Source organism: Colletes latitarsis, chromosome 14, assembly GCF_051014445.1.
Source record: "Colletes latitarsis isolate SP2378_abdomen chromosome 14, iyColLati1, whole genome shotgun sequence".
Classification (NCBI taxonomy): Eukaryota; Metazoa; Arthropoda; class Insecta; order Hymenoptera; family Colletidae; genus Colletes; species Colletes latitarsis.
The window spans coordinates 14,707,688-14,722,966 of record NC_135147.1 but is presented as its reverse complement, the minus strand read 5'-3'; the positions used below and the strand labels follow the sequence as shown (position 1 = coordinate 14,722,966).

Sequence of the window (15,279 nt, the reverse complement as noted above, 5' to 3'; positions counted from 1 at the left end):
TTATTTACAATTATAGTAAATTAATTTTTCATATTTGTACGATACATATTACTAATGTTAACGTGGGTTTTATTATGATTATTAACATTTTTTTAAGTGTTTGGAAAATTAATTATACACCAAATATTAGTGCTATTAATTTAAAAAGTAATAGAATTTAAAGATTTATATATTCCATTACAAATTTTGGAAATAATAGTTCAAAATGAAATATTTAAACAATTTATTAAATATATATTATCTTAAAAACTTATTCGATACGGTATAAATTATCTACGCATTTATTGCGAAACATAAAGTATAAGGGCGTGTATTCACTAACTGAGCAAGAGAACGTATCGCTGTAATTGCTAATTGTGTTTCACTTTTTCTCACAGTTTCGTATTCGGTTCGACTGTATTCGTAGCGAATGTCATGACTCCTCGGTTAGTGGATACTCGCCCTAGCAGTGTAGTCAAATTTGGCATAATTAAGTGCATCGACAGTGATACTAGTAACGACGAACTCCCTTTAGTGCCTAACGGAGTAGTGGGGAAAGCAAACACACCCTATTGCACGGGCCGCGTATACGTGAGCTCGACGTTTCGCGCAACTTCGGGAAATCGAAAAAAAAGACAAGTGTGAGCATTTCCTTCTTTCGCCATATCCATTCTCACGACAATTAGTATACGGTTAGTCTTGGTAAGTATTCGTACCCTCGTTGATTGTAGGAGAAATTTGTTGAAATCAAAGGATGGATTTAAAGTTTTGCAATAAATTGTTTATTATAAATGAAAATATATAAAGTTTATTTATACCAAATTATAACAAAACTGATTAACTATTAATAAAAATATATTGATTTTATTCTGCATAGTACATAATAGTAGTCCAGAAAAGTATTCGTACCAGTATAGAGTTTGTCAAAAAATCGCATATTATGGTAATTTTTTTACTTTGTATTAATTTTCTAGTATTTCGTGATATTTTAAAGTGATATTTGATTCAATACTATTCCAAACTTCCACAATTTTTTCTTTCAGCATTTGTTTATTGGAAATTTCATGCCGCGTAGTCTTTTATTTATTTCCGCATATAAGTTTTCTATAGGATTTGTATCTGAACTCTGAGGAGGTGTACGTTAGAAATGGCGCGAACTGCTACTTTTGAATTCGTGATTCGATTACGTTCATTCCCAATCATGGTGATTTTTCACAGTGATTCGTGATTCTTTGTAATCGCTTTTGATTTGTGGGGAGCATTATTTTCATTTTTCACGAATTACGTCCTTAGACTGTATATGTATTATATTATAATATGGAGTAAAAGCAATGTTAACATAATTTTCTTATTAGGAGAAAGAAAAGGAAAAATTAAAAGTGTTAAATAAATGTAAATATAAATTTTATTTCTCATTATTTCAACATTCGTTTCATAAATGTTCGTGAAATTTTTCAACAAAGTAATGTATACGCAAAACTAACATGTTTATAATTTTAAATTCTAACTTATTTCTTTATGATATAAATACAGGGTATTTGGCCACCCCTGGGAAAAATTTTGATGGGGGATTCTAGAGGCCAAAATAAGACGAAAATAAAGAATACCAATTTGTTGATGAAGGCTTCGTTAAAAAGTTATTGACAATTAAATTAAAAAATTTCAAATCGTTCTGGAAAAATTATTTTCGGTTGCGGGGGTCAATCACAATCATTTTTGGTCATTACACATATGTACCTCCGAAATCCTACGCACTTTCAAGAAAAAAATTCCTTACCGAAAATCTAATAAAAAATTATTTTCGGTTGCGGTGGTCAATTACAATCACAAGTGTGAAATTTTTCGACGGAAAGAAAAAATTTCATATCGTTTTGGAAAAATTATTTTCGGTTGCAGGGGTCAATTACAATCATTTTTGGTGAATAGACATACCCCCAAAATCTTGCACATTTTCGAGAACAAAATTCAGTACGGGCGGAACTTTAAACATTAATAACTTTTTAACGAAGGTTCCATCAACAAATTCGTATTCTTGATTTTCGTCTTATTTTGGCTTCTAGAATCCTCCATTAAAATTTTTCCCAGAGGTGGTCGAACACCCTGTATACCCCATGTCCCGATCGTCTTTTGGTTTTTCTTTCGCGCCGGGTGCAAAAGTTCTCGGCGCGTGCTGCGGACATTCTCGATCCTTCGAACGATGTTCAGCGACACGTGCAGTCAATCGATTTTTGCACCCGGCCCGAATCGGTTGCAAACGGCACCGTTTGCCCGGGCCTCAAACCCATGCGACATATAATATACATAAAATAACTGTAACGGCCTACAATAGCGAAAATTTTATTGTAAAATTTTATCGTTCGATTTCAACAAATTTCTCCCATAAGTAATGGAGGTACGAATACTTATGGGATTCACTATATGTTTTCGAGTCTCGACTGGCCAAGTATTTTTACTTTCTGATCTGCATACATATGTAGATATAAGTATCATAATGTAAAAGAATTAAAAAACATTTTTTTTAACAAAAATACACGTTTTAATACCCCCTGATCACATTGTGACTATTGAAGAAAAGGAAATTTTTTTTATTATGCCGACGTAGCTACCCATATACATACCTATGCTATTAATATAATTGCGTCTAAATAATTGAATGAATTTCAATGAAACTTTATATTTAAGTTTTATGTTCTCATTTCAAGGTCTAATTAAACTGTGAGCATAATCAGCCTATGGATAATGATTATTATACCTATTGTAGTTTTTTAATTATTCCGATACGTTATTTGTAAAAAATTTTCAAGACGTTTCATATAAATCTTAGAGAGGATTAAGAACACCTCTATCTTCTCTAGAAAAGACAAAATTAAACGAAATCTTATACATTACATACTTACCTAAACCATATTAAAATCGTATACCACAAATATTTTAGAATAATGTTGTTCAAAGCAGTCCCTCTCACAAGAGGTTAATTAAGAAATAAATGTTTAGAAATTGAAAACAAATAAAGTTTATTAAAATGAAAAACCATTCTGATGCATTACCATGCACGCTGTAGCAACCTTCAATAGCAAGTACATATTTTTTAAAGATATGATATAAATAGAAGATTTAATTATTACAAAAATAGGCTAATATTGACGTGTCCTGCTATGTTTTTCAATAATCATATGTGTTAGAAGTTTTATCTTCAACGGTTCTGGGATAAGTGCCGTGGGGTTCATCACAGTCGTTTTACCAAAAGGCAGAGCCTTCTCCACTATGTGGCCAGATCCTTCTAGAAAACCCTTATCGCTTTCCACGTGCCGTGTAACACCATGCTTCGGTTCATCGGCTACGCACACAGCACCTTTGATGATCGGCGATCGAGCTCTCTATCGCCGACCCATAAACAAAACATCCGCGACTCCTAGAATTCGTCGCGCCTCGAGTATCAACAACATCGGGCCCAAGTCTGATGACAGACTTATGATTCCGGTATCGATACCTACGATACTCTTGAGAGTCAGGCCAAAGCCCCAAATGCATTGACCCTGACACGTGTTACCGATCTTAACTGCATCAGCCATCCTCTCGTACGATCCCGACACGTGTCTTAGCTTCAAAAGCATTTTGACGCTAACATATGAATTTGTTATGCAGAATCAAATGTATACAATTTAACTTAATGGAATAAAAAAATATTCTGTGTCGAACCGCAGATACGATTTTTGGAGATTTCAACGACCTTGGGCAAGATCCTAATGTCTTGAAACACATGTCGTTCAATCGAACGATATTATAGCAGTTTCGTACTCTCATGAAACACAACGTATTTCTAGTGTTCTACAGAACATCAAGTTTTCCATTTTCATTGACGAAACATCAGACTAAACTAATGAGAAATGGATGTCGTTTCTTGGTCGACAATTATTCAATAATAATTGTTGTATTTGCAACTTTTAAAATAGCCACACTAGAGAAACAAATTCCTTTCAAAAATATTATCATCTTGTCATGTGACAACGTTGTTGTCATGAAAGAACAACATTCGTCCTTTATGACAAAGTTTGCCAAAAATATCATTTATCTACAATGATAGTGTGGGAAGTGTACAATATTATTCCAGACATACGTAAGGACATTTTATATAGGGTGTTCAGCCACCCCTGGGAAAAATTTTAATGGGAAATTCTAGAGGCCAAAATAAGACGAAAATCAAGAATACCAATTTGTTGATGGAGGCTTCGTTAAAAAGTTATTAACGTTTAAAGTTCCGCCCGTACTGAATTTTTTTCTAGGAACTGGGTAAGATTTCGAGGGTAGGTCTATTCACTCAAAATTATTATAATTGACCTCCGCAACCGAAAATAATTTTTCCAGAACGATTTGAAATTTTTTTTTTCCGTCTAAAAATTTCACACCTTCTTGAATTTTTTTCTCGAAAATGGATAGGAATTCGGGGGTATGTCTATTCACCAAAAATGATTATAATTGACCCCCGCAACCGAAAATAATTTTTCCAGAACGATTTGAAATTTTTGAATTTAATTGTTAATAACTTTTTAACGATGCCTCCATCAACAAATTGGTATTCTTGATTTTCGTCTTATTTTGGCCTCTAGAATCCCCTATTAAAATTTTTCCCAGGAGTGGCCGAACACCCTGTATGTAGATCGGAAAGTAAAAATGGTTTACAGTCGAGATTTGAAATCGTATGCCAATAGTCAGAAGGTCGGATTTTAGCTGTTGTAAGAGCGAGAAGGAAAGATTCACACTCGCCTTCTTTCTTAACTTCCCGAAGTTGCACGAAGTGTCGAGCTCATGTACATGCGGCCCGTGCAGTAGTGTGTATCTACTTTCCCCACCACTCCGTTAAACACCAAAGGAAGTTCGTCGTTACTAGTGTCTCCGTCAAAGCACCCAATTATGCCAAATCTGGCGACACTGCGCCTTAGTACAAGCAACGAGCGTGATGGAACTATCTAAACTTGCCTTGGTTATTAATGTAAAATTAATTTGATTAAACATTAAATCAATGACAATATTAATTTAAACAATCCTGCCTAAACGATGTAATTTTGAATTGTTTTGTATCTGTTTATTTTTGTACGAAAGTACATAGGAGCATGTCCTTGTTTTATACTATATCTGAAATCTGTTAGTAACTAATATGGCGGAGTAGGTACATGTTGACTTTTCGAGTTCCGGACTTCACGGATTCAAATATTTCTACATAATAGAATTTAAAAAGAATCAAGTTAGTTGTTATTTACTAATATTAGTGTCGATATACATTGCAACTATCATTGATGTCATATGTTGTGTACTTAATTATATTAAGTATTATTAACAATAAACGCGTACGTTATTCATTAGATCAATCTACTTGACAAACTACTAATTTCAGTTTTTAAAGAGAAAGTTATTGTAAGCGTCATTTACAAAATGAAGAAGTACAGAATTTTTTAAATTATTTCGATTCTAAATAAAGATAGTACGAGTTACGTAATGAAAGTGTTTATATCAATTTTGTGTATTCCATCGAAAGGTTAAGAGGTGTGTTTATTATTTAGGATCTAAAGTTATTAAAAATACTTATGATTTTATTAAGTATATAACCTACAATAAGAAATTATGTGTACTCGATAATGTGAATCATTTATCAGAATAGTATATTCGATTAAAACTCATTTTTTAAATCATTTTTATGAATTTCAAAGTTCAAACTTTATTTCATTTTACGAATAAAAAAATTAGTTTTTTTAAATACTTAATATGAAATTATTTTCTCATAAAAAAGAATAAAATACAGAACTAAATGTCGGTTCTTTAATTAATTCAGCAGTTTAGTTAATCTTTCAGAAAAATGAGTGATATGTCCAAAAAAATGAAAGATTCAAGTGTCAAGAATAATGTGCAAAATGAATCGACAGATCAGGTCTGTCAAAAACAGAGTGTCGATAAAAAAGAATCCACATTGAAAAGTACAAACGAAGACGTACAGCGTGCGATTGAAGGTTTAAAGGACATACCGGACGAAGAGCTGCAAGAATTTCTTGACGATGAAGATTTCATGGAAGGTCTGGACGTTGTTGATGCATGGGAAGGTGACGAAGAAAAAAGCCGGGAGGTCGATTTAAAAACTTCTCATGGCAAGGAACAAGAACAGAAGCGTCCTTCTAGGTAGCATCAATAATGTAGAATAATTTTCATGTTATTATTATTTATTATACAGTTGAAACAAACTTGTTATATAATGTTATTATAATATTAGAATTTTGTAAATTAGAATCAGTTTATACATTACTTACATATTGAAACTCTGGTCAATATTATGTCTTTGTTGAATACATTTAAAAGTTTTTACATCCTTTGCCTTAAATAATTAGTGATAGGAAAGAATGATCGCAAGCCTACTTATAGGGATAGACACCGTCGTGACCGCAAAGGATCTTACAATCGTGAAAGACCAAAAAAAGAAGAGAAGAAACACGAAGAAGTACGTCGAGATCCTTCTAAAAGTACAAAAGATATAGAGAGGGATAAAATACGTACAAAAAGAGATAATGAAAGTAAACTTTTAGCAGAAAAGGAAAAAGCTATTAAGCATTTGTTAGATTCTGACAATGTTGTACCACCGGGTACAGAGGCTGAAGCTATTCAAAGTATTGCAGAGAAACAGAATTTAGAACAAGCGCAGATGCATATCCGTAGAAGTCGAGAACGACGTAGAAGTTTAGAACGTCAAGGAGGAAATTCGTTACGCCGTAGAACTCCAGATAGAGTTAGATTAAATTCTCTGAACTCTCGACGAAAATCTCCATTAATATTAAGTCCAGAACGGTGCAGAAGTCCTTTCAAGATGAGTATCGAAAGACATCGAAGTCCATTAAGATTTAGTCCAGAAAAAAGAAGAAGCCCAAGATTTAATTGTGTCCGCAGAAGTCCTTTTGCATTCAGTCCAGAAAGACGAAGAAGTCCGATTAGAAGTTGGGAACGAAGAACAAGTACAGATAGAAGATGGAGCGCTGAACGACATAGAAGACGTACAAATATACACGAACGGTGAGAGAACAATATTTTTATATGTATATTATGTTCCTTTTTACTTTTGTTGTAGACATAAAAAAAATAATGTTTTTACGAGTTTTTTGTTGTAACATCTAAATCTTCGTAAAATCCAAGTATGATGCGAATTTTATATTTTGATTAAATTGTAACAATAGATGTAACAAATTGTTAGTTTTATATAGTGGAGTATTTTAACTCGAATTTTAAATTGTTAAGCCGAAGAAGTCGATCACGAGATCGGCAACGAAGTCGGAGTATGGAACGCATTAGAAGAAAAGCCAGCCGTTCACCGATTAATAGACGCTACAGTCCTCGACGTCGGAGTCGAACTCGGAGTAGGTCGATAGAACGTCGGACAAGGAAAAGGTCACCTTTCATTAATGAACTTACAAGACAATTAAGAAACGAAGCTATAGTAACATCGCATATAAACACTGGATATGCACCTCCTCCACCGATGGAGGGGATACCACCATTGATGAATACTGTTGTGTATCAACAAGAAGCAGAATCTAGACCACCAATACCAATGCCACCTTATATACACCAGTCTGGATTACCACCACCGATGCCATCAAACGTAACGACTCCTGGCGGGCCACCGCCATTTATGAATTTTGAAAATTCATCTCAGTCGATGAATTTTGATTCTGTACCGTTGCATCCGTTACCTCAAACTGAATATGTTTCTGGCCCAGTAATGTACAATCAATCGAATACTAGTTCAATTCAACCTGCACATCGACCACCGCTTCTTCCTGCGCCAATTTCTTCGCCACAACCTGAACCTGCCACAGGGTCCATGGAACATGCACAAACAACGTACAGTTCATCGCATGGTATTCCTTCTACTCAACAATCGCCGATTCAAAATTTCGAGTTTACAAATAAATCTAAGGACAAAGCATCTCAAAACTACAGGGAACGTTTCAGAGATTCCTATAACGGATATCATGCTTCCCAAGAAGAACGACTAAAGACACCTGAACCGCCAGTCATCTCTGATACAAAAGTAATTGTATTATACATTGTAACAAAGTGTTTTTTTTCTTTTTGTACATATACTTACATATTTTACTCTACATTATGGAAACAGAAAATATCTACTACAATTAATGAATAATAATTTTATGCGCGTTATTTGCAAAATTTGCAGATAAGTGTTTGTTCTTATGTAAAAAAAATTAATATTTTTTTTTTATGAATTGATCTTACAGCAGTTTGAAAAGACGAGTTTATCCAGTCTGTTGGAAGCATCTGTTTCCACAAAAGGTGCGAAGAAAGCATTTTCTTACTTAGTTACTTGTAAAATTCGTGTTTACGTATTACGGTCTTTCTTTAATTTTATTATATATATGTATATATATATATTTTTTTAGATTCAGCTAATTTACCAGTCTTATATCCAGGTAAGAACATTTTAATTATTTCGAGTTCAAAAGTTATTTTTATTACGTTACATCGTAAGGAAATAACGTTGAAATGTACATTCTCGACAATGTTTTCATTTCAAATTAATAGAAATATGATATTTAAAAAATGATGTATGTTAACATTATATCAACTCTACGTAAACTTATATTTTGTCTTCGTAATAGGATTCAAACCTGAAATATTACGCCACTGTGAACATGCTCTGCGCGAACTTCCTACCGAAGATCCCCGTTTAAAGATGAAAGGACGATTTTTTTACAATCCAAAAAAGGAAAAAGTACAAAATGAACAGGATCTATACTCGTCAAATTCCATACTTTTACAAAGAAGCAAATGCAAGATATATTGGGAAGAAGAAGAAGGACAGCATCTTTCGCCGATAAAACATAATGTACAAACGCATCAAAAAATCTGTCAAACCGACGAAGTAGAAACAAATACAAAATTTGTTCAAGCGAGCGTTACTATGGTAGATTTTGAAGTACAAGTTTATCCTCAAGATTTACAACACGTTACTAAGGAAGAGAAAAGACCCATTATGGATCGTTTAGATTGGAATATGCGTGAAACTTTTGATTATACGCCTAAATTTCGAGAAGCCGATGATTTAAGGTGGAGTTTAAGCAATTCTTCTCAAAAAAGAACTTGGAATAGAACGGTATCGCCTCCTAGGCGAACCGATGATCGCGAACATCGCGTAGATTCCGTATCTTCTTTAGATCATAATTCGAGGAATTTAAAATTAGGATCTCCTATAAGAAATAGAGATAACTTTTCTAGCCACAAAGGATCTATACGGGATCATTATGTTCATGAGAGATACTCGCCCAATTACAGGCATTCTCTCAACGAACGTGATGATTTCCATGAAAGTAGAAGCGATGTTAGTCGTGGTGAAAGTCCAATGATGTTAGACGATTCTGCAGAAGAAATTGAATTGGAGCAAACATTCCAAAGAGGAACAGATTGGCATGGAAGAGGAAAGTTATCAAGAGGTAGATCAAGCCCTTTGATAAAACCACACGTGTACAGAGGAAAACATTCGGGAGGAAGATCCTACCGTGGCCGTGGAAGTTTCCGTGGAAAATTCTAAAATTACTTGTGTAAAGCACAATTTACAATACTGTAGAATTATATAATCAAATATATCAATATATCGACAAATGTTATCTATTCTTACAACAGAACTGAAAAAAGTATGCAAATGCATTGCTTTATTTTATTTTTAGATTAAACTTCTGTCACATTTATTACAATATGCGTTTTAAATACAGTTTTAACGAGCATTATATAATAAACAACAAAATGTAGATACATGCAATAATTACGTTATTTACGTAACGTTTGCAAAATAAATACTTTATTCGACAATACATGGTAGTGCAAAGAGAACTACTATTTATGGTATCGCGCCGTACTACTAATTGTGTACAATTGTGCGATAACTGAACAAATTTCAAACATATGGTCTTTACGCGTGACATCTTGTTCTGTGTAATAATCATTTTCATATAAAAATATCAATGCGATTGCATGATTAAAAACTGTAACACGTTTATTTCTTTATTATAATATTAAAACTTCGTTATTCTTTCATTAATGAATTGAAGAGTAAACAAACACTTAAATTATTATCTAGAAAATATTTTGAGTCACAAAAAAGAAATCATTTCTATTAATTAAAACTATTGTATGTAAAAAAAATGTCATGTAACTGGTACTTTTCCTAATTTTAATACTTAAATTTATAAAATAAGTGCGAAACATATTTACAATACAATATTAATTGTTGAATTATTGGAAGAATTATGATCTGGTAAATGAAAGAATCGACTAGCTAAGAAAAGAGGTTTCAGGAACGAGAATTTCTACTCTCTCGGTCTTGTCGCTGCTTTTATCGAGTACTTGGGAGAGTTCTTCTCAACAAAGCATTTGGTGAATAGTCTCCCAAGTCGATACTTTCACCTATCGAAATTTAGTATTCTCGAAACATATATTAATTGCTGATAAATTTACGATTTAGTTACAGATTGAACTATTTAAAAGTGGCTTTACTGTGTTTGACAATACGAAGGAATGTTAAGAACGAGGAAAAAATGTTCAATATAAATTTTTCTTAAGGTTACAGTTTTTGAGACTCAAAAATGGATTGTGCATAATGAGACTAATTGAACCATATGCACGTTGCATAGTTTTATTGACAAATTTTGGAAGCAAAACGTGTTTAATTCTTTTGCTACAAAGGATGACTAGCACAGTCGACTTTAGTACGAGTCATGCAGAACGAGAGGTAATGAAGCTGCAAGAATCCGATTTTACACTGGATAGACAGACTCAAAAATGTTGCGTACTCTTTTTATCAAGTGCAAAATTAGACTCTTGTGGTTTTACTGTTTTTCGTTCAGTATGACTAGTACTGGAGTCGGCTGTGACTATAGTTGTCTTCTACGAAATTATCTGTGAATCTAAAGAACAACTTGAGTCATTTTCGATGAAACGATTTATGATTATAAAAATACAATTTTAGTCAATGTTTGCTATATATTATATGTTATAAGTTAATACAACTTGAATAATTGAAATACTGTTTTATTTAATACGTTTACAAAGGGACATTGATTGTATTAAACCTTCGTTGCGCGTTAAGATATCCTCGTAATTTTTTTTATCGTTTCCAACGAAGTTTATAATACAGAATGTAATTAATTCGTACAGTTATACAGGGTGTTCGGCCACCCCTAAGAAAAATTTCAATGGGAGACTCTAGAGGCCAAAATAAGACGAAAATCAAGAATATCAATTTCTTGACTGAAGCTTTATTAAAAAGTTATTAAAAAAATAATTTAAAACATTTGAAATCATTCTGAAAAAATCATTTTTGGTTGCGGGGCTCAATTACAATCATTTTTGGTAAATACACACACCCTTGAAATCCTATCCACTTTCGAGAAAAAAATTCGAGTAGGTACTGAAATTTTTAGACAAAAGTAAAAAATTTCAAATCATACTAAAAAAATTATATTTAGTTACAGGGATCAATTACAAGCATTTTTGGTGAATAGACATATCCCTGAATTCCTACGCGTTTTCGAGAAAGAAATTCCTTACTGAAAATCTAATGTGAGGCCAGAAATGCATCCCAGAAATTTCATGTGAATCTTTAAAATGTCATAACTCTTGAACGGATTGGAGGATTTTAATTTCTCAAAATACAAACAACGTGCATTTTAGTGGAGAATATGTGGAATTCTAACAATATTGAAAAAGTTGTTCCTTGACACCGAAATGTGGGCAAACCCCCCTAAAACTGATCCAATTTTCAAACGGCCATGAGTCCTACAATAGTAAAGGTATGTCATTGAAAATTTTTTCTGAAGCAGAGCCCATGGGTACCTACAAAAAAGTATTAGACAACTTTTCTGTAGAGCGTCAAACAAATTTATTAAAAATGAAAAATAAATTTTTAAGAAAAATTGACAAGATGTAGGTGCTTTTCGGCGAAAAAAAAAATTTCAAATCGTTCTGGAAAAATTATTGTCGGTTGCAGGGGTCAACTACAATTATTTTTAGTCATTAGACATGCACTCGAAATCCTACCCACTTTCGTGAAAAAAATTCAAGAATGTGAAATTTTTCGACAAAATTAACAAATTTCAAATCGTCCTGGAAAAATTATTTTCGGTTGCGGGGGTTAATTACAATCATTTTTGGTGAATAGACCTACCCCCGAAATCCTACCCACTTTCTAGAAAAAAATCCAGTACGGGCGGAACTTTAAACGTTAATAACTTTTTAACGAAGCCACCATCAGCAAATTGGTATTCCTGATTTTTGTCTTATTTTGGCCTCTTAGAATCTCCCATTAAAATTTTCTCCATTAGAATTTTTTTGGAGTCATAAAAAATGTACTGCACTAAATGCGTTCTGAAATAATTTAAAAAATAATAATTGTGTATTCAAAGTAATGAAATATTCAATAATTTGAATACTCTCAAGCTGTGCTTTTTCATTCAAACACAATTTTAAACACATTTGTTCCTAAATTCCCCAATAAAATTGTATAATATATAATACGGTTGAATTGTTTCATTATGTTTTTTCTAACTGCATTGAAAATATAAGTTCCTTTGAAGAGGAACTTCAGAAATGGTGAAATTCGTGATTTGAAGAAGAAAATCATTTACTTCTTATCGTGTTTTCTATTCCAAATACGGAATTTCAATTATATGATATTTTATTGTACCACCAAGTTCAACCATATTTTAATTTCTAGTCTTATATAATTTACCTCGTGTTACATTTATGAAATAAAGAGAAACCGATTGAAAATATTTAATTAGATATACTGTCATCGATAATGTAGGAATATATTTTTGGATCACGACACGATAACAAAATTAACTAGCATTTCAAAAGACACTGTAAGAAACATATTTGGTATCTGTATTTTTACTTAAATCAAAATAATACAGTAAAAATTTTACTAATTTTTTGCTCTTAAAATGTCTATAATAAATGAATAAAATTACTCCTATCTTCGTATAACATTATGTGTTATATCGAGAATATTTGAATTTTTAATATCATTTTTTTTGCAAACTACAATTGATAGTAGACACTAAAAAAATTTTTGCATTATTTCTTAACACAAAAAATGGACAAATTATATCTTTAAATATATAGAACCTTGAATTTACATATTTTCATGTAGCTTATGAATGATTTGAGTGTCGAGCAGCGTGTTCGCGCTTCTTTTTTGTTGAAAAGTATCAACAAGTATTACGATAAATCATTTTTGAACATAAAACCAGAAATGCAACCTGGTTGCTACTCGATTTTTTTTGCGTAGATTGTTGCAATCATCTGGACGTTTTTTATAATCAATTGATTATATACTCGTACACTAAGCATTAACACAATGATAGTTTAACTCTTAGTTAAAGATTGCGTTAAATAACCATTACTTATGCACATTGATCTGTTCTGGTAAACCAGTCACAAATCTATTAGTAACATTTTCCCATAATTTCTGTAGTTGCAGTATATTTTATTAATTCTAATGCATTTTGTGTTTACAAAACTATTAAAAATATTTTTATTTTTATATCGGTAACTAAGTAATTTTCTTTTCCTTTTAACTTTTAATACTTAATTTTATGTACAAAGGGTTTTTAAAAACTTTTCTATTTGGATATATATAATTTACAATTCAATGTAACAAAATTGTAAAAAAAAACTCAAAACTTTTGATTTATAATTGCCGAAAAACGAGTTATAACAAACCTTTACTCGTTTTCATGTTACAAAATTATTCGCACATTTTATATTAATTACTATTTTAAGGAAGTTGATATTTAGTGGGATACTCTGTTTTATAACTTTCGTAAATCTTTATGGCATAAATCTCACAATTGTTTCTAAATAATTACTGTCTATTTTTTGCTATTTCTTTTGCAATCTGTTTTGTAGTTCAGTTTTGTTTATTTGAGTGTTTATGTATTTCAACATCTAACAGATTCCATACCACCTTGATGGGATTTAAGTCAGGGGACTGAAGTGAAGTTTTCATTATTTTAGAACAATTGTATAACAGCCATTCCTGTGTCACACTCGATTTATGCTTGGAGTTGTTATCTTGGGAAAAGTGGATGACGTATAAGATTCCCATCTCTTCAGCACTTTGCATCAAATTACTTTTTAAAATATCTAAATTTATTTTATTAGTTTGTCCATTGTATCCGTAATAATCTATAGTTTACCTACTCTTTAATAATTAATACTGTCGTGCTTAATAGTATCACTCAGCTTCTTGAGATCTAACTCCGCGTATGTTTTTTTTCACTCATCCTTCTTCTGTGTATCATTTTATAATGTATTACATTGTGGAATAATTTTTTTAACATTCACATTTGTTCCTTTACTCTTTTCATCCATGATAATGAATTGTTGAAACGAGAATGAAAATTATACAGGATGTTCGGCCACCCCTGTGAAAAATTTTAATGGGAAATTCTAGAGGCCAAAATAAGACGAAAATCAAAAATACTAATTTGTTGATGGAGGCTTCATTAAAAAGTTATTAACGTTTAAAGTTCCGCTTGTACTGAATTTTTTTACGAAAATGGGTAGGATTTCGAGTGCATGCCTAATGACCAAAAATGATTGTAATTGACCCCTGCAACCGACAATAATTTTTCCAGAATGATTTGAAATTTTTTTTTTCGCCGAAAGGCACCTATGCCTTGTGGATTTTTCTTAAAAATTTATTTTTCATTTTTAATAAATTTGTTTAACGCTCTACAGAAAAGTTGTCTAATACTTTTTTGTAGGTACCCATGGGCTCTGCTTCAGAAAAAATTTTCAATGACATACCTTTACTATTGTAGGACTCATGGCCGTTTGAAGATTGGATCAGTTTTAGGGGGGTTTGCCCACAGTACGGTGACAAGCAACAACTTTTTCAATATTGTTAGAATTTTTACTTATTCTCCACTAAAATACACGTTGTTTGCGTTTTGAAATATTAAAATCCGCTAATCCGTTCAGAAGTTATGATGTTTCAAAGATTCACATGAAATTTTGGGGGAACCATTTCAGGCCTGAAATTATATTTCCGGTAATGAATTTTTTTCTTGAAAGTGGGTAGGATTTCAGGGGTGTGTGTATTCACCAAAAATGGTTGTAATTGAACCCCGCAACCAAAAATAATTTTTTCAGAATGATTTAAAATGTTTGAAATTATTTTTTTAATAACTTTTTAATGAAGCCTCAGTCAAAAAATTGATATTCGTGATTTTCGTCTTATTTTGA

The 15,279-nt window shown here is 32.1% G+C and overlaps 1 protein-coding gene across 7 annotated transcripts; it reads left to right on the top strand.

Annotated features, from left to right (window-relative positions):
* Nucleotides 1-4,901: 4,901 nt before the first annotated feature.
* LOC143349991 (uncharacterized) lies at nt 4,902-9,842 on the top strand. Of its 7 annotated transcripts, XM_076781709.1 has the most exons (8): nt 4,902-5,221; nt 5,372-5,520; nt 5,815-6,147; nt 6,388-7,029; nt 7,252-8,047; nt 8,253-8,307; nt 8,415-8,444; nt 8,634-9,842. In XM_076781709.1, the coding sequence occupies exons 3-8, from the start codon at nt 5,831-5,833 to the stop codon at nt 9,560-9,562; spliced, it is 2,769 nt and encodes a 922-aa protein (XP_076637824.1). In that variant the 5' UTR covers nt 4,902-5,221; nt 5,372-5,520; nt 5,815-5,830; the 3' UTR covers nt 9,563-9,842. The 7 variants fall into 7 exon arrangements, with proteins under 7 accessions (XP_076637824.1, XP_076637828.1, XP_076637827.1 ...); XM_076781713.1 differs by lacking the exon at nt 5,372-5,520 and having other exon boundaries at nt 5,827-6,147; XM_076781712.1 differs by lacking the exon at nt 5,372-5,520.
* The last annotated feature ends 5,437 nt before the right edge of the window (nt 9,843-15,279 follow it).